This window comes from Cotesia typhae, unplaced genomic scaffold (genome assembly GCF_013202065.1).
Source record: "Cotesia typhae breed Kobodo isofemale line unplaced genomic scaffold, CoteBio_Ctyphae contig_48, whole genome shotgun sequence".
NCBI classification, from domain to species: domain Eukaryota; kingdom Metazoa; phylum Arthropoda; class Insecta; order Hymenoptera; family Braconidae; genus Cotesia; species Cotesia typhae.
The window spans coordinates 6500974-6526758 of record NW_027423756.1 but is presented as its reverse complement, the minus strand read 5'-3'; the positions used below and the strand labels follow the sequence as shown (position 1 = coordinate 6526758).

The following is a 25785-nucleotide window of genomic DNA, read 5'->3' as shown; positions in this document are numbered from 1 at the left end:
AATCTTAAAAGGAAGAGAATTTTAGATAATTTAATTATTTTGAATCGAACAAATCTAATGAATTTTTTTCATCGATATAGTATATAAATTTGATGAAATCAATTTTAAAGATGAGCCAAATCAGTAAAATTGTTTAGAAATATCGAAAATTTTTAATTTTTAAATAAATGCATAAAATTACATTACACTTTGATTGACTCTTTTTAAAATAACTCCTAAACGCAATAAATTATTGAATTCCTATAAAATACATTTAAAAGTTCATTAATTAATCTTCCAATGATTTGATAAAATTTTGATATTGTATTCATATGAATAATTTTGCACACTTTTGCCAGCTCTGAAAAATCTACTTCTATTTTGTCAGTAAAATCATTTTTTTTTTTAATGTATTTTAACCACTTTAGTCGCTAAACATAACTCATAAGAACTAATTGATCAATTTGATTACAAATATTTTCAAATATCGTTTTAGCACAATAGAAAACCATTTTTTTGATTAATCTAAGCTACTTGCAATCATATACTGGTTAAACTGACTAAAGTTGAAATCACTTGCGGTGAATCAAGCTAATTCGGATATAAAGAAAGCGAAAGTTGGAAAAAAAATAGGGCGTTTTTTTGCCCTCACAGTTTTATCGAGAGCTTCACAAGGCCAACAATCTCCGAATTACGTTCGGGGTAATGAGCCGTGCACGTCGTAACGCACGAAATTTTCGCAGCCTATAACCCTCGGTCTTTGCTGTTACGTGTCGCTTATCGGGTTATCAATTTCGGAATGGCTCATCAGAGTGTCTTCCATTACCTAAATATCACTTTTATTACTAGTCATTTTTATTCTTTAGCGAATGTAATAACCGTTCGTTATTAAAATAATTAAATTGCGAACATTGGAGTCAATTTCAGATATTATTGGAAATTCTTCGGCGGCGTGACTACAGGGAAAGAATATTGAAGTTTAATCAAAACTATTGGAATACTTTTGCTAATTTTTTTTGTGTCATGAGTTAATATGTTGTAGTCACAGAATTACATCAATAGAATCTTCCCTTGCGATTATATTGTTCATTGTTATCTGTAGCAATTTTCAAAATTATGTGCAAAAAAAGAAACAAGAAATAAAATGAGAAATTTATTCACAAGTCATACATACTAACTATTAAAACGACAATCGTCGCCTAAAGCAATTGACACGATTGTTGTTTCTGGGAGTAACTCCCTCGGGTAATGTACGGAATATCTTAGGTTACATATACGTTCCGAGTGTGTGTCATGCACATATTATCATTCCCTGTCAATATTACCGCAAATCGCAAATTTACTTCTCAGACAAATCAATATCGCGTGAATCATTTATTTATTAATTTCTAAGTAAGTTTTAATTTGATAGATAAAAAAAAGCAAAAGAAAATTTTCAAGTGAAAATCCCAAAGTTTACTTTTTTAGATTTTTATTTTTTTGATCTAGAAGAATTTACCTGACAAATATTTTTTAAGAAGAAATTAATCCATTACTAAAAAAAAATTATGTCGCAACTAAAATCTTGAATACGCAGCGATTAGTTATGAAAATTAAATAATTTTGGTTAATGCAACAAAATAGAATTTCTTATGGAAAGTAATGTGAATTTGTTGCAAAAATGAAATCATGAATCAGTTTTTCGAGTCAACTTGACAAAAAAATTTAACAACTTTTCGTGAGTATGGAAGTTATAAACTGAGTTATCAAAATCACCTTGAGTTATCTGAAGTCGCAATAACCGAGTCATAGCTTAAGCATGAAAATTAAAAAAAAAAAAAAAACATTATTTTAAATATTTTTCATTACATCATAAATTCGTATACTTCATTCGCAACACACTATGTTGGTCCTGATGTTACCTTCAATCCTGAAACATTATTGTAAGCCGTGAAACTAAACAATTGCTAAATTTTTTAACTCCAATAAGTTAAATCCAGGACATTAACTAATTCATTTAATTATATAATAACAATGCAGATCATTAGAATAAATTCCTCATTAAATTTTAATTGATTTATCATGCTCAATATGACATTATCGCTTGAATTGAGTCTTTAAATGTAACTCTGGTGTTATTATAATATACTCGAGTTCGTAAAAGTTTTATTGAGAGTTTATGAGGCGCGACCGCGGTGGCAACCTCTAGTGAAGGTAATTGAAATAAGAATAATGTCTACGACTGAAGCTCGAGTGTTATGACTGAGTGGCTGTGGGGAAATATTCTTTTAAGAATGAAAATTTCTTAAAGAAATGAGAGATTAAAGTGAAGACGTCGGGCCACAAGGGTACCGTAACGGTGCATACCGTCGTCGCGACAGAATGAAATTAAATATGAGCCACCGTGGACCAAGAAGAACTAGTACACGTGTATGGTAAGTGTACTTATAAGAGAACAGAGGCATTAAGTGGAACGACTAGAGGCCACGCCAAGATATTAATCCTTGCAATTTTAATGCAAGCCCAGACGTAATACACAGTACGTTATTTCAATATTCTTTTCTCACTTGCATTATTCAAAATAATTTCACCGCAAACTTTCTCTATTTTATTCTGAAATGAAAATTGAAATAATTTAGTTTTGCAAAGTGGGATCGATATAATTATAATGGGTGTAACTTTTAACGATAGATGTAACGAGTTGTAATTTATGTATGATATTTTTTTTTTTAATTTTACAAGTTATAAGTTATAAGAATAGTATGATATTGGGGGTGAAGTATTTGAGTGTAGTAGAGCAAAGAGAAATGGGTAATAATATAAACGGTCGTACAAAGTGAACGAAACATGTTTGAAATTGGCAATAACGAGACCATGGATAAAGTTTATACGTTCTGGTTAGTATTCAAATTGAATACTTATAATGCCCGTCAGGAGTTTCGAGGATCAAATTTTATACTTCCGAAATAGTTATAAATTGTTCACATATCGATGGATAAGTCTATTTTTGTTTCCTTTTTATGGGTATATAAAATTTTAAATGGTTTTTAATGGTAAATAAATAAAGAAATTTTTATTAAATTAATGACAATTATTTATTTCTTTGTAAATTCTCAATTTAAAAAATAAGTATTAAATAGCTTAATGAATCCATCTATTTATTTATAATATTATTGGTGTTATCATAGTGAGATATCATTTTAAAAATTTTTCAAATTACGTGTATTGTGATTAAAAACATCGTTAAATTATTGAACCAAAATTTGTTCAATAATAATTAATAATTGAATTAAACTTTCTTTCAAATTTATTTGCATATTTTTTTATAACAAATGTGAAATTTTTAGGATGTGATAATATCAAAATAAATGACCAAATTTGAACCAATAAAAAAATTTTGACCAAAAAACAATGTAGAAATGATTATTATTGTATTGAATAAAACATTAAATAGATGCTCGAGATTTAATGGACAAATTTGTAAAACCAACAAACTATTCAAAGCTTCAAAAACTTAATGTAAAAAATTGACAATCACCAAAAAAATTTATAAAATGGAATTATGCCTGGTAAATAATTTTCCTGATTCTTTTAATTATTAAGTTAATAATTTAATAAAAAATAGAGAATTGAGATTAAAATTATATAACGTCTGAGCAAAACATAAATTTATCGAAGTAATCTGACGTAATCCGTTGGTAGTATTTACCTAAGCAAAGAAGGTCTTTACTGTGCACTATATAAGGGCAACCGGAGTTAGGATATTATTGTTTCTACCCTTTAATATTATAGTTGAATAATGATTAAGGACTTGGAAGTTTGCTAGCTACTACCTTGCACAGATATTCTATTGTCACTCTAAATGAAATCTTTCTACGGATCGATTATGTCGATTAATATTTTACTGTCCGAAGAAAAAACAACCCAACATATTATAATATAATATTAATATACGATAATTTAGTACCTTATTACATGAGTTATTTTTACCGATACTTGAAGAAAGGGCGTCGGATTGATTATTAATTATGGATGTAATGGGAGGAGTGTTTTAAGCTAGCATGATTTGAAAATAAAGATAATAGACTTGAAGGGAATCTGCGGTCCGCTGATATTGACACTGACATTGATTACCTCTCGATAATTAACGATGCAGCGCGGTAATAATTTCTCAATGTACGGAACCCGCGGGCGGTATGATGCGAGGAGACTCTGTACTATACTACTCTGTACAGAACGCAGTGTGTAATGAGAATGAAAATGAGTTACAAGTATGGAGAGTTGTTTTAATATTGAGATTTGTCGGGGATAGATTCCGACAAAGTTTATAGAGTATACATTATTATAATTATTGTTATTGTTGTTGTTGTTGTTGTTGTTGTTGTTGTGTTGCTACAGAGAGCGGAGAGTATGTAGATTCTGGTATTATGTTATAAGCACCAGTCAATAATTATTCGTCCGGGATTTACTCCCCGCGAGAACAAGGACTTGGAAGTAGTTGTTCCAGCAGTTTTCCCTCCTCTGGGATTTAAGACGGACTTAGGACTTGTTCCGGTCGCTGACCACTTTGCTTCCCATTAACCATTAACGGATTTCCCCCAAATAGGATTAGATATTAGCATCCGCCCAAAGAGCTAAGTACTAAGTGACTAAGTACCAGTATTTCAAAATTCATCTTAGTTACTGTCTACTGTCTACCATTCGCAAGTCCGTCTTTGTTCTATTGTTTTCGTCTTTAATTAACTGGCATACAATGATAAAATTTATATAAAGAATACTTTCTCATATTTTCTTGTTTTAATTTAAAAAATTGCTCATCTTGGAAGACTAATTATGATTTTAGGTAAAAACAAAAATTTTGTTTTTTTTAAAAGTCCAAAACATCACTATAAAATAAAACGTTCTATTGTGTTGAAAAAAAATTGTACTTTTTGGAATTAATTGGAAAATTTTATATTCCTTAAAAGAGATTTCATTTTTTGATGAAAAAACATGAAAGACTGAACAAATTAACAGAAAAAAAAAAGTTTAAGATATTAAGATTGAAATTTTTTTTTGTATGTAATTTTGGAAAATTTGTACTTCAGTTCCATCAATGATTTCGAGAAGATATGATGATTTTTCAATATTTCTATAATAACTTACATATGTATGTTACATTAAAAAATTTTTTATAATTAATAAATATGCTTTGAATTAAAATCATAATAGTTGTCCACCTTAAATAAAAAGAACTCAATTCTGTAATTTAGAAATCGAGAATAAGCAAAATTTTTAAAGCGAAAAAATTGACCTTCATTAAAATAATTTCATTTATAGATAATAAAAATTTGTAATTTAATCTAGTTAATTTTTCAGCCCAATGAAAGGATAATTTTTTTGAACACACTATCGATATCATGAGTGCAATTTTGGAATCAATAGACTTTTCGACCCTTCAACAAAATAAAAACAGCCCTTTGGAGTTATTAAATAATGTGAACTCACAATATAAATTAAAAAAAATGTTATTGTGTATAGAGAAAAGCATGGAGGTAATCACAGTAGCTTTTAACTGATATAACGTAATAAAGAGTTTTGTGAACGTTGCATCTGCCCGTATTTAACCTCGTGGAGGCCAGCACGCGCACAAAATACATACAATACAAAATATATGCTCTTGTTTGAATTATCTCTATAAAAATATTAAGTGCTCTCTTATTACATATATAGAGCTTCAGATAATATAATTAAAGCAAACAAAAACCGCCCACCTACTTTTATATGTATACACATATACCCTTTACATTTTAATTCAATTCGATTTAATTAAACATACCATTTAATTTCTGGAGCGAGCGACCGCCGAGTAAGAGGAAGGGGAAGGGGGAGGGAAAAAGGCTGACTCTTAAAAATATATATTAAACATGTTTTACGTCAAGTATCCGCGATTTAATGTGTTAGACTAATCTCGGAATTTTTGTTGGCACTAAAACCAATACAAGTTAAGCAAAAGGAGAAAAATGAAAGTTACGGAATAGCTTTTCGATATCGAGAGAGTAAGAGGTCGCGGCACCTTGTGCATCACCCAGTCCAATCCAGTATCATACTATGGGCATCCTTGTTTGACTTAAACTCTCGCTGGGACTCTGGCTGAGGGGCTAAAGGCCGAAGGAGGCTGAGACGAAAGATACCACCGAGAGCCTTTTCGCGTTTAAAGATAGCTCGCAGACAAAAAGAACTTCAATGCCCATACGCGAGTTATTGGCTGCTCAATAAAGCGGCCCTGCCACCCTGAAGAACCATTTTTTATTTTTTATTACTGTTTATAAAGAATCGAATCTTTAATAAAATAATTTTTTTGAATTTTTTTTATTGATGACTGTGAAAGGTGTTTAATTATTTTACTTTTACATTAATAGAATTAGAGTTTTTTGTTTAAATAATTGTGATTGACATTTTTCCTTTAAGTATTCTTCTGAGTGAAATTTTTAATGAAAAGTTTACTTTTAATCGTCCTGACTCGTAAGTTAATAGCATTTGCAAAAGTAAAAATTGTGAAAATTTTTTTTATAAACTTTTATTTCAAATTTATCGTCTTTAAATTAAAATTCAATAAAAGTTTTCATCTTTAAAATATTATAAAATTACTCGCCTTGCAATATTTTAGTGAAAAATTAAGTATATTTTTTTTCAGTGTGAAAATTTATTAGAAAATTGTAAAAAATTCACTATCAGTTTAATGATTTAAAAATTACTTGCTAAAATTCTATGTAAAATTTTGAAGATAATTCTCAATTGCTCAACAAAAATATTTACACATACATATTATTAAAATTGATAATTGTTTTAGTAATGAATTAATGAAACCTTAAACATAAATCTACTGGAAATTTTGAAAGACTTAAATTCACCAGGTTCTTCTGCCTACGAATTTAATAATTATATAATTAACCACGGACACGAACCAAAAAATTAAAAAATAACTTCTAAAGATTTAATCGTAACTAAATCAACAAAAGACAGAACGATAATAACGACAAGAAATAAATCCGTAGATATATCTATATAAAATTTGCTCCCCTTTAATCACAATATCATTCAAAAATGAAAATTAAAAAGCTGTTGGCACATAACAAGGTTCTGCCACGACCTGCTCAGATCGTTATCGTTATTACGAGTGCGTTCTGTCTATCAAGACTACTCGAGCCATGAGCCATACCCCATGCGAGCCCGGAATTGTTTGCATACACACAAGATACATATATGTTTGCAGCATGCAGTACACAAAATACATTATACTATATTATATAGACGTAGGCATACAAAACGGAATGGCAAGACGCAATTTATGTAGTAAGGGCGTCGCGAGGAAGTGTATTGCGTGCGCCGGAAATGGCACGCGTTGTAAAATACGAGGGACTTTACTTATTCCACAATTCTTTTTTATCTTTCTTGGTTTTTTTCTTATAGCATAATATATTTCTCTATCGTTACTTAATTAAATTAAATGTAATTCTTACACTTTTTTGTAAAACACGGAGGCGGAATTTGAAGTCCGAGTTCCTGAGTTGTATGCAGTATGCAGTATGCAGTATGCAGTATACATGTCACTCGGGCTCGTGGTCCGTAATTAACTCAAACAATAATTTTAATTAACCACTGGGTATCTCGATCTTCATACTTCGGCAACACCAACGACTCTTACACTCGATATAAATACGAAAGCTTGAATTAAGAAATAAAATAACGATAGATGGAAGAAATAGAATAGAGAGCTATGAACTATTAACTATCGCACGTAGTACTCGAGAACTTAGAGCGCAAACGAACCGGGAGGTGCAGACACGCAAATTCAACTACTAAACATAACATATGTAATAATAACAATAATAATGATGATGATTATAATATTAAAGCGAATGAGGAAATAAAAAATGTTATTCCGGTGGATAATTGTTTGAGAATAATATAATTGTGGATGGAGTTGAAATAATTCATACTCACTGAATCTTAAGTTAATGCCTGATGGTAATAGTAATGATAATGATAATGAATATACCTATGATTATTTATATTGTTGAGCTTCAGTGAGTGGTTTATTTTATTCTATTCTTTATTTCTTTCCTCTTTGCTTTGTGTGTTTATTTTTATTTCTTTGTTTTTATTTATGCATAGCGTAGTATATAGGCGGTTTGTTTTAGACTCTACTCCCAACTCGGGATTCGCGGTCGTAAATAACTGTCCGGTATAATAAGACATCACCGGAGGATGCCGCGCACCTACGCGCTGATACTATCTTTATAGGTTTGATAGTCGGAAGTTGTAATTATTTTTTTGTGATTTTAGAGGATTGGGAATTTGAGATTAGTGGAAAATTTTAGATAATTTATATTGGAAAAAGTTTATTGTTATTGGAGAATTGAAAAGTTGAAGAATTAAAATAGTGAGGAGAAATGAGTTTTGGAATTTAAATTGAATTTATAAAGATTTGAGAAAAAATAATTAATATTTTTATAGGTTAAAATTATTCAATTGATTCTTGTTTGAAAATTTGTGATTACAATTTTGATCCAAAAGTTAATATAATTTTTTTTTAATTACATAATTATTTTTTCCAAAAAATTAATTTTTTAGTTCGCTATTTTTTAAAACCATTAAATCGTTTTTTTCATTTGTTTGAATAAAATTTTTTTTAGTATTTTCTATGTAAAAAAGTTTATTTTGATCAAAATTCGCTAAAAATTAGAAAATTTTCATTTTAGTTAAAATGTTTTCAACTTTTCAAAGAAAAACTTGTACGAAAGAAAATTTATTGTGACAATAATCAATGATTAGTTAAAAATCAAATCCTGACTCATGATATCAGTTTGACGAAATTCTCACGGTGATTTTAATCCACAACTATCGAGTACTTCTTGTCACAACACCTGTTTTATTTGATTATGAATATTTTCTGCAGTAAATAAAATTGTATGTATGTTAATTTTCAACTAGAAAGTTTATTACTTTTACAGTCACTGCCCATGCGCCATTGATGTATAATAATTAACAATTAACAATTAATAATAAATAAGTGAATTGATAATTGAGCATTTAAAGAATAAGGTATGTAAGATTTAATAAAGAGAAAGCAGATGAAAATAATGAAATAATAAAAATATTAATTAATTTATTATTGAGTGAAATATAAGAGTATTTATATTTATGTGTAGGCACAACTGCAGAACCGGCATAAATTAAAAGCAAATCCACCCAATCGTTTATCGCGGGTTTAATTAATTGTACGAGTAAAATAAATATACAAATGTAAATGTAAATGTAAATGTATGTATTTATGATTCGAAAGAGCAGTCAAATAAATTAGCTGAGATTTAAGTGTCCGGTGTGGAGTATTTTAATTCATACTAATGCAGTGACAAATAATGGTAGTCTCTTATTTTATTTGCTTCATTTTGTTATTTTATTATTAAATTATACCTACACCAACATGTAACTCAATATGCATATATTTTTCTACTGTTTATATTACAATGTAGTAAACGAAAGTCGTTAATGACACACTGGAGCTTGGAGCTTCACCAGAAAGGTAAAAATTGAAATGTTGTTTTTTATTGCCGGTAAATTATCGATTTTATTGGATGTGAGTATACTGTTTAAATAAAAGTAAACATTATTATCATTCAATGTAAATGTTGCCGGTGAAAGCTTTCATTATTTCAATATTTCCGCGTTTTACTCAAGTGATTACTCATCGATATCATGATTAATTAGTGAATTATTCACTGTTTGAAAGGTCACTTAATTTAATTATAATTAAAATGATATCGAGTGTGAGAAATAGAAGAAAAGAAATTGATTTTATTGAAGGTCAAAAAAAAATAAAATTATTGAAATTTATAGCGGGAATTATTTTTAATTTTAATTTTAAGGAAATCTTTAAAGGTTATCAAATTAATTGGATGGATAATTTAAAAAAATTTGGAAAACAAATGTTTTCATTATCGAAAATTAAAATCTAAGGTAATTTTGACAAATTACGAAAATCTTTTTTGTTTTTTTAGAATTAATTTTAGAAAAAAATTTTAAATTAAATTTATTTAAAAGTAGTCCCTTTGTAGTTATTTGATCTCAAAAATTTTAATCATTAAATTATACATTTTTGAACTTTTCATAATTCAGTCAAAATTTTTTTTATATCATATTTTTCTAATTATTAATGTAATTATTTTCCAAAAAATTCAACTAATTACCTACATCGAAAGTCAGTAAAACTTAAAAAAATTAAAACAAAAAATGAATACATTATACTACTCAAGCATGCGTGACAATTATACATTTGAAATTATACTTTACAATAAAAAACTAAAAAAATGATTGAGTAGAAAAAAATATGAAAAAAATAAAGACTAGTGAATAAAAATAAAATTTTCCGTGTTGTATCAAATTGTTGTGTCTGAATCGAAAACGTAACAACGTAACGCAACAAATCTCAGTCATTATATTTCAGAGATCCCAATGAGAACACGACGTACGCTGGTGAAGCCCCGGGGGCTTCTTTTATTGTTAAATAAATAATCAAGCGGTTGTTGTCCGTGTTAGCTATAATTTATTATCCACCCTCGACCAAACGAGCCACTCTCGAGCTGGAGTCTCCATTGGACCCCGGACTCTCTTCTCGTCTTAAATTTTCCCATCCTCCGCCTCTTCGCTTATTCTTCGCTTTCTTCTCATCGACCACTGCACATATACACAACTATCCTTGCTCTTTATTTTTACCTTTCTGCTGTTACCATCTCTGTCTTACAGACTAAGCTATCGAACCAACACTTGCTGGTATCGGTGCCTTATGCTAAGCTAAGCCGTTGGTTTCTTTAATTGACAATCCCGTATACGTTTCGTGCAAGAGCTAACTCAGTCGTGCTCACATACAAGAGGTGGGAACCAACAACAGCAACAACCACCGTCTTTTCTTCCACCAAAGATTCTCTCCACTCTCTACTCTCCAGTCTACAAAGGTCCAGCCAGCCACCAAGACATTGTATTGTTCTACCTATTTTTATTCCGCGATCGGCCACCGTGGAATCCACTGTGACACATACCTGCTCGATTTCGCCACGTCCACCCAGCAAGCCTTTATTTTTACTACTTATCCTTATACTTATAACCCACGGAATTAACGAGGATAACGAGCCCTTTTCTCTGTACAATTATCCACAGTCTTGATAAAAAATCCGCTAAAAATTCATTCGCAGCACTAGCCCGTGTAAGAAAGGTCTCATCATTTTTTTTTTTTTTTTTTTTTTTTTTTTTTTCAAAAAAACTACACAAATAAAAATAACTTTAACCAACTACCCAAGGTAATCCTTTTAATAATTAAGCTACATTTTTTGTAAATCATGCGCATGCATTATTATGAAAGTTGTTTGCGTTCCTAAAGATTCAAGGCATGTTCATTTTTTTTTACTAATTTCATAAACTGAAAAATATTTTAATTAACACCATAAATATGATCAGTTTGTTTTCGTTTTAACAAATAAGACTTTTCGTTATTTAAATTTTAAAAAATTACTCATTTTTCAACTATAAATTTGAAATTTATGTTAACAAATCAAATATAATTTTTTACAGTATAGAAATTTATAAAAAAATTTATTAATGGCAATAATTTATATAATAGTTTGAAAACATTAAAATTTTAAAACTAATTTGGTGAAATAAAATTTTGAAAAAAAAATTTTTACTATACAAAATTTATGAACAAGTTAAGCCCCAAATTTTTGAAATTTTTTCTACTTAAAAAAAAATTAATTTAATATTATTGAAGTCAGGAACGCAATATAATAAAAATACTTAATTTATTATTAAAAAGATTACCTGTAAAAAAAATGAAAAAGCTCTTGAGTAACTCTCAGTAGCCGCGACATTGTCGGACATGCAGCCGAATTGTCTGACAAAGCGGGAGCCTAACCACTAACCCGCATTTCAATCACCATGTAGCAACATTGGGACCGGGCGTACAGTTTTCATGCCATAAAAATATCCTCTACACTACATAACACTCAGACGCTTAATTCACACAACGTATGTTAAACATCCACCAATAAAACATATACCCACACACTCACACTTGAATCCTACATTACGATACGTCTTCCCAAAGTCTGAACCCTAGCAAGCACACAGACACAATTTGTTGCGGCGATTCGAAAAGCTTCTGACTTATAAACCTGTAACCGCGTGTCAAGCACAGCAGGGGAGAGGGGGGAGGAAACCACCAGTTGTTTTAAATTCAAAACATACACATATAATTATTTCATGCCTTAAGCGCGAAAGTATGTTCTAGTGTCGCCTAAAAATGAAAATTCGTTAATTAAAAAACTCAAAAAATTATCTATAATAAAATAGATTTTAGAATTTATCAAATTATTTAACTTGAATTTTTATGTAGACTATTTTCTGTTTATTCCAACGCAGTGTTAGTCTAAAGAGTGGAGAGGTAATTAAATATACCTGCGTTTAAAGGCCCGTGCTACCTTAACGATTGTCTCTGGGTCAGAGGTCGTGCACGCACACGACGTGGAAATATAGCGCCGGAGGCTGAAAAAGAGGAAAAAAGGGCAGTGAGCTCTTCTGATCTTTCAGTCCCCCTCTGCTCCTTATCCTTATCCTTACTCCTTGAACATGAGCTCTCCAATGCCATGGGAACTATTATGCTTATTAAGGTGGAAAGTAATAAATTATAGGCGGCTAATAATGGGAACCGCGAGCGTAATCGATGTATGCAAAGGAAGTTGTTTATCTGCTCCGAAACGGCCTCCTCTCTCATGGACATATCTGTTTTAATATTTACGTGTGTATTTATATTTATATTTATTTATTGTTATTATGCATATTCATATTCTCGTGGGTTATATGTTAGATCCTCGTGTGTGTTGATCCCATATGCCCAACATATCACACAAGTTCTGCTCTTTTGTTCGCCAAGTTTTTTTACGACCTAGGCTAATTATTAATTACTCGGCTGTCTCATTTCAAAACTCTATACAGTATTTGAAAATTTTTAGACCTGTTTTTTAGTGTTGTTTTATTTTTTAGTTTTGGAGTAAACAATCTAATGTTTTTTTTTTTCTTATAAATGTTTTTGTTAATACATCTTTTTCACTTTATTAGCAATTATCGATTTATTAAAAAAAGATCCCCATACTCAAAAGTTATTTATTTATTTATTACGCCTTTTTCAAAGCTAAGAGCATTCTGCTTGAATATGAGAAAATCTATAATCGATTCTGACAGCAAAAAATTTCTTGTATGGCCATATATGTTTATATTTGTCCATGTATGGTTTAATCTACTCATATCGGGTTTAATATGGTTCAATATATCCAGATATAACTTAACATGCTCGTATGTAATTTTTCGATCGAAGTTAGTTTTCAAAATCTCCAACAGAGGGCACATGGTTGTTGAATCTTCTTATTAGAAGAGAGCATCTTCTTATTAGAAGAGTTACTTGTTTAAGGTATTTAAATTTTAAATAATAAAAAATCTAAGAAGGATCAATTACTGTATTTTAAAATGAGGCAGCCGTATCATCAAATTTAACTCATATACAAATTGAGAAAAACAATTAGCAGAAGATTACAAGTTAAAAATTAATGAATTATTACCCCAATAATTTTTGAATAAATCCGGAGTAAGTGATTGTAGATTCGATCAATAGACGATTATTGAGAAAAGAGATATCGACGGCTGTCGGTTTTATACTCTCGTGGGCAGAGCAGAGTCGGAGCTGAGAGCAGAGTCGAGGCTGTAGGGCCTAGCCGGGGTTGCCCATAAATCAATCAGCGCACTTGAGTGCCGGGTTAATAAAAAATAAAAGGAGTTTTAATAAGAAGCATACCTACCACCGGAGGGCCATCTTCGTATTATGAATACGCATATTATTTGAAGAAAACGTTCAGTAGGTGGACGACCGGATGTTTATATCAATATTTCTGTTTGCTCGCCCGACACATTTATGCCCGTCCACAGACACAATAAAGACTTTTGCGTTGAGTGAAATACGATTAGATTTATAAATCATTAAATGTTAACTTTATACTACTCTTTACTTACATACATAAGTAGACACTCTCTACAATAGCGTATGCTTTATGATCATTATTCTCATTTGTTACTTTTTGTAGTGAAAAAAATACTACTAATCAAAAAAAAAAAAATATATTTTGTTCAAAATTTTACTTTTGTTTTTAAGTATTTAGCTCGAATTGATTTTAGGAGTTCTCAAATCATATCAAGACAACACGTCCTGTTTTTTTTTTTTTTTTTTTTCACTGTGTCCATATTGTTGCATTTTTAGTACTTTAAGTAAGCAATTTAATGTTTATTTTTTATTTTTTCATTATTATTTCTTTTATGTATAGTTTAAATTTTTCATCAATTTAAAGTTTATAATTTTTTCTTATAATGTTTCAAAAAATTTAATAATGCTTGAATTTTTGTTATTTTATACATCATCAAAAATAAGTCTCAAACCCCTCTAAGATTCGCTCAAGTCATCAGTTTTTTTTTTTTTTTTTTTTTTTTTTAATTAAAATAATCGAATCCTTTTAAAATAAATTTTTTAAATCAAAAAAATATTTTTGTGTATAAAAAATAAAAAATTAAATTTTAAAAAGACTCAAAAAAGTTTTAAAAAAATTAAAAAATACTGTTACGACAAAATTAAAATTTTTTTAACAATACAGGCGCGTTAAAAATCTCTAATAAAAAATCTTGGAAACACCAAAAGGATAAAAATCCGAAACTTCAATTGAACAAAAAAGCCAAGCTGAAATCTTTATCAAGAGGCTATTATTCCATTACTCCTATTGTTATTATTATCATCATTATTATTATTATAATTCTATAGTATAAAAATCTGGGTTCTTATATTCTTACATTCATCTCCACCCTCAGTTACCGGGTACAATTTTAATTAACCCGGTACCTCTATGCGATCGCGATCGAATCGGGTGCACGATCTACAAGGAATCTACATAAGATCCTCCACTCGCGGCTACAACTCAATCCACAACTCTTTCCGTCCTCGTTCCACCTCAGGGAGTTTGGCTGGAGAGTCCTCTTTGTTGGGCCGGGGCTCCTTAACTGGCGCTTCTGATTGCCTCCTCTGGCCAGTCTTTATACACATTTAGCGTCGTTTAATATAAGCCCGAGATCCGTGCCGTGGGTTATCTCCTTGAGGATCTGCGATACCGTCTATCTGGTGGGTATACACCGTACCCCATACCCCATACCCCATACAGTCTTACTTATTCGGATGCGGTCATATTGTCTCCGAACAAAGTTGTCCATATGCTGTTTGCTGTTTGCTATATTCTACATGTTATAAGCCGTTGCTGCTTGGTCGTGGCTCGTCCTCGTTGTCGGCCCGGGTGGTGAGGAAGCCTAAAGATTAAGAACCAGAAACAAGTAACAGAGGTTTATGGCCCGAGGGAATTAAACGACGGTGTGCATCGAGACCACGTTCTGTTCTTCTATTTTGTAAGACTCTTGGAGCCTCACTTGCTTCAGTCTTTCTTAATTGAGTCAAAAATATTTGTTAAATAGTGCAAATTTTTATCTCTGAATTTTATCAACATTTTGATTCTCCTAATTTTATTAACATTGATTGGAAGTTTAAATTATTTCTATTTCTGTTACACTAAAAAAAAAATATCTATTTTCCAGGTAAAGATTTTTTTATCAAAAATTTTTTGAAATGAACCATTTAATTTATTAATGTTTCAAAAAAAAAAAAAAAAAAAAAAACATCAATATGTTCTTACTATAATTTGAGAAAAAATCAATAATTTTTTTTTTTTTAAATAAAATATAAGTTATATTCTAATCAATTCGACCAATTCTTCAGACAAGAAAATATATTCTTGATAATTCTTAACAAAAATATTTTTTTGTCTCTCAGTGTAAACGTTAGAGTGCGTTGTAATATATCGAAAAGAGAAAATTTTAAATAAAGATTACTTTAAATAAAAATAATAAGATAGTTAAGAGTAAATACCGATGGAAATATTTTTAATTGTTATCAAATTTAATTTTAAGAATCAGAGATTGTGTAGAGATAGATTCTTACTCATTTTTACGAAGTTAAGGGGGATAGCCACTGTAAAATTTCGGAAAAAAAATTTTTTTTTTTTTTTCATTAAACTGAAGTTTATATATTCAAAATTATGTATTTCAAATTTTATAGAAAAATTCCGAATAGTTTTCGAGTTATAGTCATTTTTATAAGAGCGCGTCGATTGACCGTTTTACGCGCGGCGCTTCGACGAAAACGTCGCCTGCTCGCTCCGTCTTTGATTCGTACGGGTTGGCGATTGTTTTCCCTCACGATTGTCAACCGTTACAATTATTTGACTTTTAACGTATATTTTTTCTTATTGTTGAGATACTGTACCTCATAGTTTAGTTGTTTTGTATGAATACACACTCGTTCTTTAATTTATTGAGTTTCTTAGTGTACTCGTTATTGTTTACTTACTTATTTTTTTTAAATCTTCTGATCTTTTTTTTTTGTTTATTTAACAAAAAAATTTGTTAAATAATGGATCGTAAACAAAGTAAAGTTATTAAAAACGAAAGAAAACTGCCAAACGACAGGAAAAAATTTAATCGACCGCTCAACAGATATGAAACTGAAAAAATACTGGCTCTCAACGACGTGATAGTGCTTCCAAGAGGAAATTATCACAAAAATCTGATTGTACAATTAATTCGAGTATTAGCTACAAAATTATAAATTTTTTCGATATTTAATTTACTAAGTGGCTGTGTATCGTGTAAAAAGTGTGGTGGTGATGTAAACTTTACTGAGACAAGTATTCGAGGATTAGGTTTTAAACTAGTTGTGAATTGCAAAAATGTGATCCAGTTTTGATAAATTCATGTCCACTCATCAAGAATGCGTATGAAATTAATCGCCGTTTCATCTTTGCAATGCGGATAATTGGTATTGGGTTATCTGGACCTGAAAGATTTTGTGCTTTCATGGATTTACCACGACCAATGTTCCATAGCTTTTACGATCGTCTGGTCACACAAATCAGAAATGCAGCTAGAAACTGTTGTGATTTAGTGTTGAAAAAAGCTGCTAAAGAAGAAATCCAAGAAACCTGCAAGCATTTAAAATCCAATGACATTCCTGGAATTTCTGTCTCCGGTGACGGTAGTTGGAAGAAAAGAGGGTTTAAATCTTCATTTGGTATATCTTCTCTAATTGGTTACTTCACTGGCAAAATCGTAGATGTAAGTATGAAATCCAGTTATTGTAAGATGTGTGCGCTAATGAGCTCAAAAAAGGAACAGCTGAATACGATCAATTTATGCAAGACCATGCTCTAGACTGTCCAATAAACCATGAAAATTCTTCTGGACAAATGGAGGTAGATGGAATAAAAGAGATGTTTATGCGATCAGAGTTATTACATAACGTTAAGTATGTAAACTATATAGGTGATGGTGACACTAAAACGTATAAAAATATTTGTGATGCTAAACCGTATGGGGACATGGTGAAGATAAAAAAAAAAGGAATGTATTAATCACGTGCAAAAACGAATGGGCAGTCGACTAAGGGCTTTGAAGAAGCAACGAACTAACAAGAAGACAAAAACAGGAAAAGAAGAAAATACACAGAAAAGTTTAGGTGGGAAAGGTCGATTAACGGACAAAGCAATTAATGAATTTACAAAGTATTATGGTTTAGCAATCAGACGTCATTCTAATGATGTTGATGAGATGTATAATGCTATTTGGCAAACATTTTATCACAAGTTTTCATCACCCGAAGATCCGCAGCATTTTCTTTGTCCTGAAGGTGCAAATTCGTGGTGTCAATTTCAAAAAGCTGTGGCAACAAATACTTTGGACTCATTAGTTGAAAAACCACCACTTCCTGCAGATATTGCGGAAGCTTTAATACCGATTTATGAAGATCTATCGAATCCAGAGTTATTGGAACGATGTGTCGGTGGGTTTACACAAAATAATAATGAAAGCTTCAATGCATTAGTGTGGCAGCTCGCCCCAAAAACAAATTCTTCTTGTTCCCTTATTGTTGAAATAGCTTTATATATTTCAACAATTACATTCAATGATGGGGCTCTAGCAACTCTGAAGATATTAGAGAATCTCGATGTTAAAGTAGGACCAACACTCTACTCATACTGCGCTGAGCGCGACGCTACTCGGGTTAAAGCTGCTGAAAGCCGCATGGAAACGGCCAGTAAAAAAATAAAAAAGTCAAGGTCAATACTAAAGATAAGGAGGAAGAACCCTCATATGGCCCAGGACTTGATAGTTTGATGTGAGTATGAATATTTTGTGAAAGACTAGATTTTAAAGTTGCGAGAATCTTCTTAAAACTTTACTCGCGTTTTTCTCAAAACGACTTTTTTCAAACTTTCCGGTACTGTAACTTTCGTAAATATGAACCGATTCTCAATTTTTTTGTTTCCCCGTATTCGTCTACTTAGTGGCTATCGTCGCACGTAGGGGATTTTGAAAATTTTAATTTTTAAGATTTTTAAGGCTGTTTGAGTCCAAAAAATGAGGAAAAAAGACGAAAAAATTTTCAATATGGCGCCATTTTTTCTCAAATCAAAATTTTCAAAATCCCCTACGTGCGACGATAGCGACATTCCTATAGATTAAAATGCCGTTTGGTTTTTTTGTTTCAGATAATCCGTTTTTGAGTTACAGTACCGGCAATGGAGGGGGAAATTTTTTTGGTGCTCTACAAAAATGTTTATAACTTTGTGATAACAAAATATTTTTGAATAAAAATTTAGGAGAATTATCCTCAACATATACTTTATAAAACAAAAAAAACCCGATCCCCAAATTCCTTTATTATCCTAGTAAAAAAAATTCCCGAAAATTGCCTATTTTTTCCAGCGTCACAGTGGCTATCCCCCTTAAATTTTTGCCACAAATGATGTCGATGTTCAGATAAGTGTTTAAATAATAATCCGAGGGTTTATTAACATAAAATATGTGTGTAATCTTTTAACGATAATAATAATGATAATGAATGATGGATGGTGGATGGTGGATGGATTTAGTGGGTAAACATATTATGTAATACGATATTGCGGGAGATAAAAATAAAAGGAAATAAAAGGAGGAATAGAATAGATAGAAGAAAAAATTCAAATATTGGGAGTGTAGTCGCGGACAGGAAGCTCGCGCTAAGAATCAGACCGCAATACTATCACGGGGGGTCCTGGGAAGATGAATAACGTTGATAACATAAGGCCGTCTGTGTCGATCAAGTCTTACGGGATAACATAATACCTTTACTTGAGGAGTCGCCTGGTTATTATGTGGGTTATGCTCTTGCTTTTTACTTGCTCTACTTGTGTTTTATGTTATGTATTGTGTGTATGGCGGGTTGCTGTGGACATTGCTGAGCTGGCATGTGCGTAAAAGGGCTGTGGACTGTGGGCTGTCGACTATGTGCAAGTAACTCGATAGCCGAGTATGTAAAACCATCTGGTGTAAAAGGAGCTGCCTCGCTCGAGTATTTAATCGCCCCGATTTTTTTATTCACTTCTAATCTTGGGCTGAATTTGTTTTTAGCTAATCACATCAATTCAAAACAATTTTTTTTGTTTGTGATATTTTTTAATTAAAATTAGATAAATTATCTAAAGTTTCAATTTTTTTATAATCAGAAAAAATTTTTTTATTATTAGAGTGATAATTTTTTCAAGTTAAAAAATTGATGAAAAATATTAAATTTATGAGAAAATTTTATTCTAAAAAATTTAGCAGTTTTGCTAAAATTTTTAATGATGAAAAAAAAAATAATCGTACGAAATTTTAGATTTTTTTTAATTTAATAAATGAAAAAAAAATTTAGAAATTTATATTATTAATTTTGGTTCGAATTACTAATTTTTTAAGCATAAAATACCCTTTTAAAAACGTTAATTTCATGCGATAATTGGTAATTAAATTATTTTAATCAATAAGTCATATACTCAAGCAAAAGAAAATGTTCGTCTGAATATCCTTCAAAAAATTTCATTATTATAAGCAATGACAAAAAAAAACAATTGCTATTGCTTGAGCACACAAACTCATATCTCATAGAGTTATATTGTTTACAATTTAATTTTATTATCAACTTTATATCATTTATATCAATAATCATCAATATTATTATTATATATATATATATATATATATATATATATATATATATATATATATATATATATATATATATATATATATATATATATATATATATATTTAAATTTAATATTATAAGAATTAAATAATTATGATATATCAGACCTGTAGAGTCTGACAGACTTTTACAAATATAACATAACGATACAATAGTCAAAAAAGTAAGAAAAAACACCTAACGCCTTACATGCGTATGTTGCTAATATTTAGTGACTATGGCAACATTTATATTTTCTACTTATATTAATATCATCATCACCCACTTCCATCATCCACTTCCATCATTATCATTATTTAATGTATGTAATTTATAATAATAATTATAAAATATTAATTTCGTTATCGATCTTGAGTATCACTAAAATACGCCGTGACTTTTTTGTTAATTATTATTGTTATTGTTATTAAATATATATTATAAAATATTGTGTCTGTAAATCATTAGTGTCGTAAATATATGACATTATATGCATTGTTCATTATCGGTTGATCGGAAGATAAAGTACAATGTTAAACAAGATCGATATCGAGAGTAAATATATCGTTTACAACATTTTAAATCTTATCTTTAAAATCACTTAAATAACCGGAAGATTCTTATATTTTATCATCCTCATCATCATCATCATCATCATCATCATTATTAATATTATTATTATTTTTTTTATTGTTATTTTTTTGCAGTATTTTTAATTTAAATATCATTGTATTTTAATTTATGTCAGGGTGGACTAAAAAAATAATTTTTCTATTGTATCAAAAGTTACACTTAAGTGAGAAAAAATTTTTTTTCAATTGATATTTTAATTTTTATAGATATCAATATTCGATTTTAAAATTTTTGTAACATATAAGTATGTTGAAAAAAATGTAAAAATTTCCATTAAAGACACATTTTTCCATGTGAAAAAGAAAAATTAATAATTCTATTGGAAGAAAAAAAATTTATGTTATCATTTAAATAAAAAAAAAAATTCAAATTTTGATGAGAACATAAAATAAAAATATCAATTAATTTTTAGAACTCAAGAGTAACTTTCAAGATGATTAATGTCAGAAAAAAAATAATTTTTGAAATCACCCTGCTAAGTTCTATGTATTTAAATACCGTCCTAATTTGAATGGCTTTCAACGTGATGTCATTAATCATATCCGAGATCAATAAAATAATTTTATAAAATAAAACTTCAGTAATTACTGTCATGCGCAATTAATTTTAATGACGATAAAACTTGAAAACGTAAAGATAAAAAAAAAATAAACATTTCAAATGTTATTTTAATTGTTAAGGTATTGTTTGTATATATATTGTTAATGAACGCGAATCTAGAATATAGAATATAATACAATATATTTATATATATATATATATATATATATATATATATATATATATATATATATATATATATATATATATATATATATATATATATATATATATATATATAGATATATGTAATTATGAGAGAGACTAAAAGTAACGGCTAGAATCTTACAACAGGTTAAAGATCACCCGTAACACAATCTCTATTTATCGATGATTTACGGCATTGCGATACAATCGATCGACCTCTCGTTCACTTGGATTACACGACACTTTTGTTAAATAATAAAATAATTTGTCATTGTTATAAAGTGCTGTCCTCAGGTATAGTTATAAGTTATAACATAAATAATGATTATAGGAATAAATAAAAAATTAAATGACAAACGAGAGATCGATCGAGATCGGGGGATCCTCCACTGGTTATTCAATCGGGAGTAGAGTAATAGCAATAGTATAGTAATATAGTAATAATAATAAATAAATTAGTGTCTCTTAATGTGATTTTGAGACAGTTGGTAGATAATGAAATTGTGGAGAGCGCCCTCAAGTGTCTTAAGAAAGCCCTGCCACTGACCTTTCTCGTAGTTTATTTGTCGCTCCTGCTGGCGTGCATTGTCCGCTGCGACCTTCAGCAGGCCCTGGATATTCCTCAGAAGGGTTTCCGTGCTCGAGACCGAGGGGTCTTGCGCCCCTTGCGACACTGCTACCGCTGCAGAGGCTATTTGGGAGTAGTTCAGCGCCTGGGGAGGACTCTCCGAACCTGGGGGTGGCAGCGGAAGATTTTCTGGGACATCTGAGAGATCTGGAACAGTTTTATTTATTTATAATTATTAAAAATTAAGTACTTTAAATTATTTTTAATCCAATCTTAAAATTATTTATTAAGACTAGCAATCATCAGAACAAATTGTTAAATTTAGTGAATTGATGTTTTAAAAATTTTAGATTAATAATCTTTAATATGGTGAAAAGTTTTAATGATACATTTTATAGTTGAGCCACACTTATATTTTATTATAGCTGATTCGTATATCTACTTCACTGGGCGTATTAAAAAATTAAATTCTATTAAAGTCTAACATAAATTAAAATTTATTCTTTTGCAAAAGAAGAAATTAAGAAAAAAGACCAGAAACTTGAACAAAAATTTTTTAATCTGCAGATGAGAATATTACAGAAGAATAAAAATTTCTTTATTCGTAAAAGAGAACATTAAAGAAGAAAAAAAATTTGTTCTTTAATTTGTATGCGCTTACGTATAAATCTAAACAAAAATCACAAAAAAATCCTGAAATTTCCAAGTCCACCCTTGAAATTAAAAATTCTCATTATGATTTAATTGAATATCTATTAAAGATAAAAATAACTACCTAGGATTTATATCAACAGGTGAATTTCGTGCTGAGCAACATTTTAAAAATATCAAAATGCGTAGTATATGTATGTTAGACATATTAAAGGATTAATAAATCGGGCGGGTGTAAACGGGCAACAAGGTTGAGCCTTTTGAGAGTCGTAGGACTCAAGACTTATGCAAGGTGCGTGTCTGGGAGTCGTAACCCCGGGATTCGCTTGTAACCCTTCACTTCACCGGGGAACCTGATTTAGCGTCAACGGAATCCTCAGCTCCTTTTCCCTGGCAGCCGATCTTTAGGACATTTCCAAGACAACGAATGGCCCAATATAATAACAAAACAAAAAATTAAAGGACGGAGGATTAATACCAGATAAAAAAAATAAATAAAAATAAACAGAACCAAGACGATTAGTAAGAGTGTGCGGGTGGCGAGCGACACCGTGAAATAAAGGAACAAAAGGTAAAAAAAAAGCCGAGAGCCAGTGTCTTATGGTTATTGCCGGTGAGTGCTAGTGGACAAGATGTCTGCGTGGGTTCTCAATCTCAACTCTTTTAGTCTGGAGTCTCCTCCATTCGGGAGAGAGAAACCCTCACCTTATGGCAATGCACTAAGTGACCGCAACTTAACCGAGAGTTTTATTAGACGCAACTTACATCGGTCTCTCGAGCCGGATACTAAGGACTGAGACCGAGAAGAGGGAGTAGAGTCGCCCGTGTGCTTTATGGTCAATGATATGTGTATTTATTGTATCGTCTTTTAATTATCAGCGTGCGCACCTACAACGAAACGGCATTCTGTAACTTATTGCCTTGGTGAGCGTGCCTCAAGATCGGTCAGGATTTAATGCTCGGAACTCTTAGCGTTAGCCTCTACCCGGGTAGCCGGCACCCTTTTGATACCCGGGTTGGGTTGAAGCTTTATCTTTTACGGGAAACCATTACAATTATCGGATAAAAAAACAAACCCATTTAATCCAAAGTTCCTTTTTTATTTGTACTTTTCTTTATATTTATTATTATGTTTGCATTGTTGCCGAGAATCCAGAAACTTTGAATGTTTAAACTTCTCCTGGTTTCTTGTAGTGGCATTATCGTGAGCCAGTCGGTGAGGAATCGGCAAATCAGAATCCGATTCCGAGAAAAGAGAGATGAGGGAGAAGAGTAGGAGGCAAGAAGAGAATTCAGGGACGGTAGAGGAGATGCCCAGGACTAAGTCTCATTAAATCAGAACGGCATTCCACGGGTATGTACACTCCCACGGACATTCGATGGGGTTCTACTTCGATCACCATAGGTAGGATGTACCGGTGCATACAACATGCTGCGAGACACGAGCTAAGATCGCCCCTCCCGGGTATGCTAAAACACGCATCGGACTTTACTACTGGACCAGCTTCTCGTACTTTTATATGTGTGGATCAACACCGTCCATGGATAAAATATACTTAGTTCATTTGATGTAAGATCAAAATGTGAGAAAAATTTTTATGCAACCTGGATCATAGCTACGTTCCGTTTTTAATTAATTGTTATTCAAAATAAATATTAAGGTAGCTGAATTTTTTTTTTCGAGTCTCCTATGAAAATATATTAGTTTATTATGTTCTATCAGTCATTGGTCCAATGAAAAAATTTTTAGGGCTCGTCCAGAATTTTAAAAATTTTTCTAATGGTGTACTAGTAAAAGTATTCAATTCTAGCAACAAGAAATTAAATTTTTGGTGATTTTTAAAACTTGAAAAATTTTGAGTGATTACTAAATAATTTTTAATTGAGCTAATTTTTGGAGATATCTTTGAAAATTTTATAAGCTAAAATTTCACAAAAGACTTGACAATCAAAAAGAAAATTATTTTGAAGAGTTTCAAGGTCTTAAATCCAGAAGAAAAATTTTTGACCTAAAAAGTTATTCTCGGCTTAAATAAATTTGACTTGATTCAAATTTTGTTAAATTTCAAAGAATATTTATTTTATTATACATTGAGAAAAAATCTCAACTGCAGTTATAGTTATCAAAAAATCAAAACTATTTCAAATCAGTCATACAATATTTAGTTATATAAATTAAAATCGGAATGTTGTGAGTCGGTCACTTGAAAATCAACTAATTATTCACCAATGTATCTTATCACCTCCTTACCATAACACCCTAACAAAAATACCGTCTCGAGTTTGATTAGTGTTTAAAAAATAAAAAAGAGTGATTAATTATCCGGGATTCCGGACAGTGATGAACGACGGGCAGTGTTATAATGCGGCCGAGGATTTAAAATAAAGAAAGAAACCGAGAGTGAGATTGCCCGAGTAGGGCAATTAGCAAAGAGAAGTGGCAGTCTTTTATCGATGGTAGAACGTCCGTCACAGACTAACAGCAAGAGCAAGAGCAAGAGCAAGAGTAAGGTAAGAGTGGATACGGCCGCAACCCAACAGATACATTTGCTTAAAAAGTGTTCAACACATCGATCTCTTTTCAAGCATCATCATCAACATCTGCAGCCCAAAACTTCTCTTCCCTCTTTCTTTTTCTCAGCTGACTACTTATAGCCATAAAAATAATTATATCGATTTGGCTGGGGCTGGTGACCAGGTTCACCCACATCCCACATCTCATATTAGCATCAGTGTAAAATGCGAGTCCTCGGAGTAAAACGACTGGCAGGTCAAACCCGCTCATCGATCATCGCTGCCAAACGAGCATCCTTATTTTCGAGCAGTGTTAGTTAGCGCTCGTTCTTCGGTTTGGGCTTCATATTCCAAGCAAATAAAAGGTTATATATATTATATATTATATTATTTTGTATTATATTATGTATAATATCTGGTAGGACGTATCATGGTTCACCTGCCAGTCTGTCAATTCGCCTGGACCCAATTAATGCTGATGCTCGTGACAACTTTAACT

At 30.8% G+C, this 25785-nt stretch overlaps 2 protein-coding genes across 6 annotated transcripts in view; one reads left to right on the top strand and one right to left on the bottom strand.

The window, feature by feature from the left end:
• Dac (dachshund family transcription factor) overlaps nt 1-25785 on the bottom strand; it is a 202265-nt gene that overhangs the window by 46090 nt on the left and 130390 nt on the right. For all 4 annotated transcript variants that reach the window (XM_074246324.1, XM_074246326.1, XM_074246325.1 and 1 more), the window contains one exon: nt 22101-22328. In XM_074246324.1, the coding sequence (XP_074102425.1) occupies nt 22101-22328 (228 nt within the window). The remainder of the gene's footprint in view (nt 1-22100; nt 22329-25785) is intronic.
• LOC141529672 (uncharacterized) lies at nt 17232-18858 on the top strand. 2 transcript variants are annotated; one of them, XM_074246328.1, is made up of 2 exons: nt 17232-17244; nt 17341-18519. In XM_074246328.1, the coding sequence occupies exon 2, from the start codon at nt 17557-17559 to the stop codon at nt 18301-18303; it is 747 nt and encodes a 248-aa protein (XP_074102429.1). In that variant the 5' UTR covers nt 17232-17244; nt 17341-17556; the 3' UTR covers nt 18304-18519. The 2 variants fall into 2 exon arrangements, with proteins under 2 accessions (XP_074102429.1, XP_074102430.1); XM_074246329.1 differs by lacking the exon at nt 17232-17244 and adding an exon at nt 18678-18858 and having other exon boundaries at nt 17298-18304.

Coding starts and splice junctions, on each gene's coding strand:
- LOC141529672 (XM_074246329.1), top strand. CDS start 17,557: ATGGGCAGTCGACTAAGGGCTTTGAAGAAGCAACGAACTAACAAGAAG.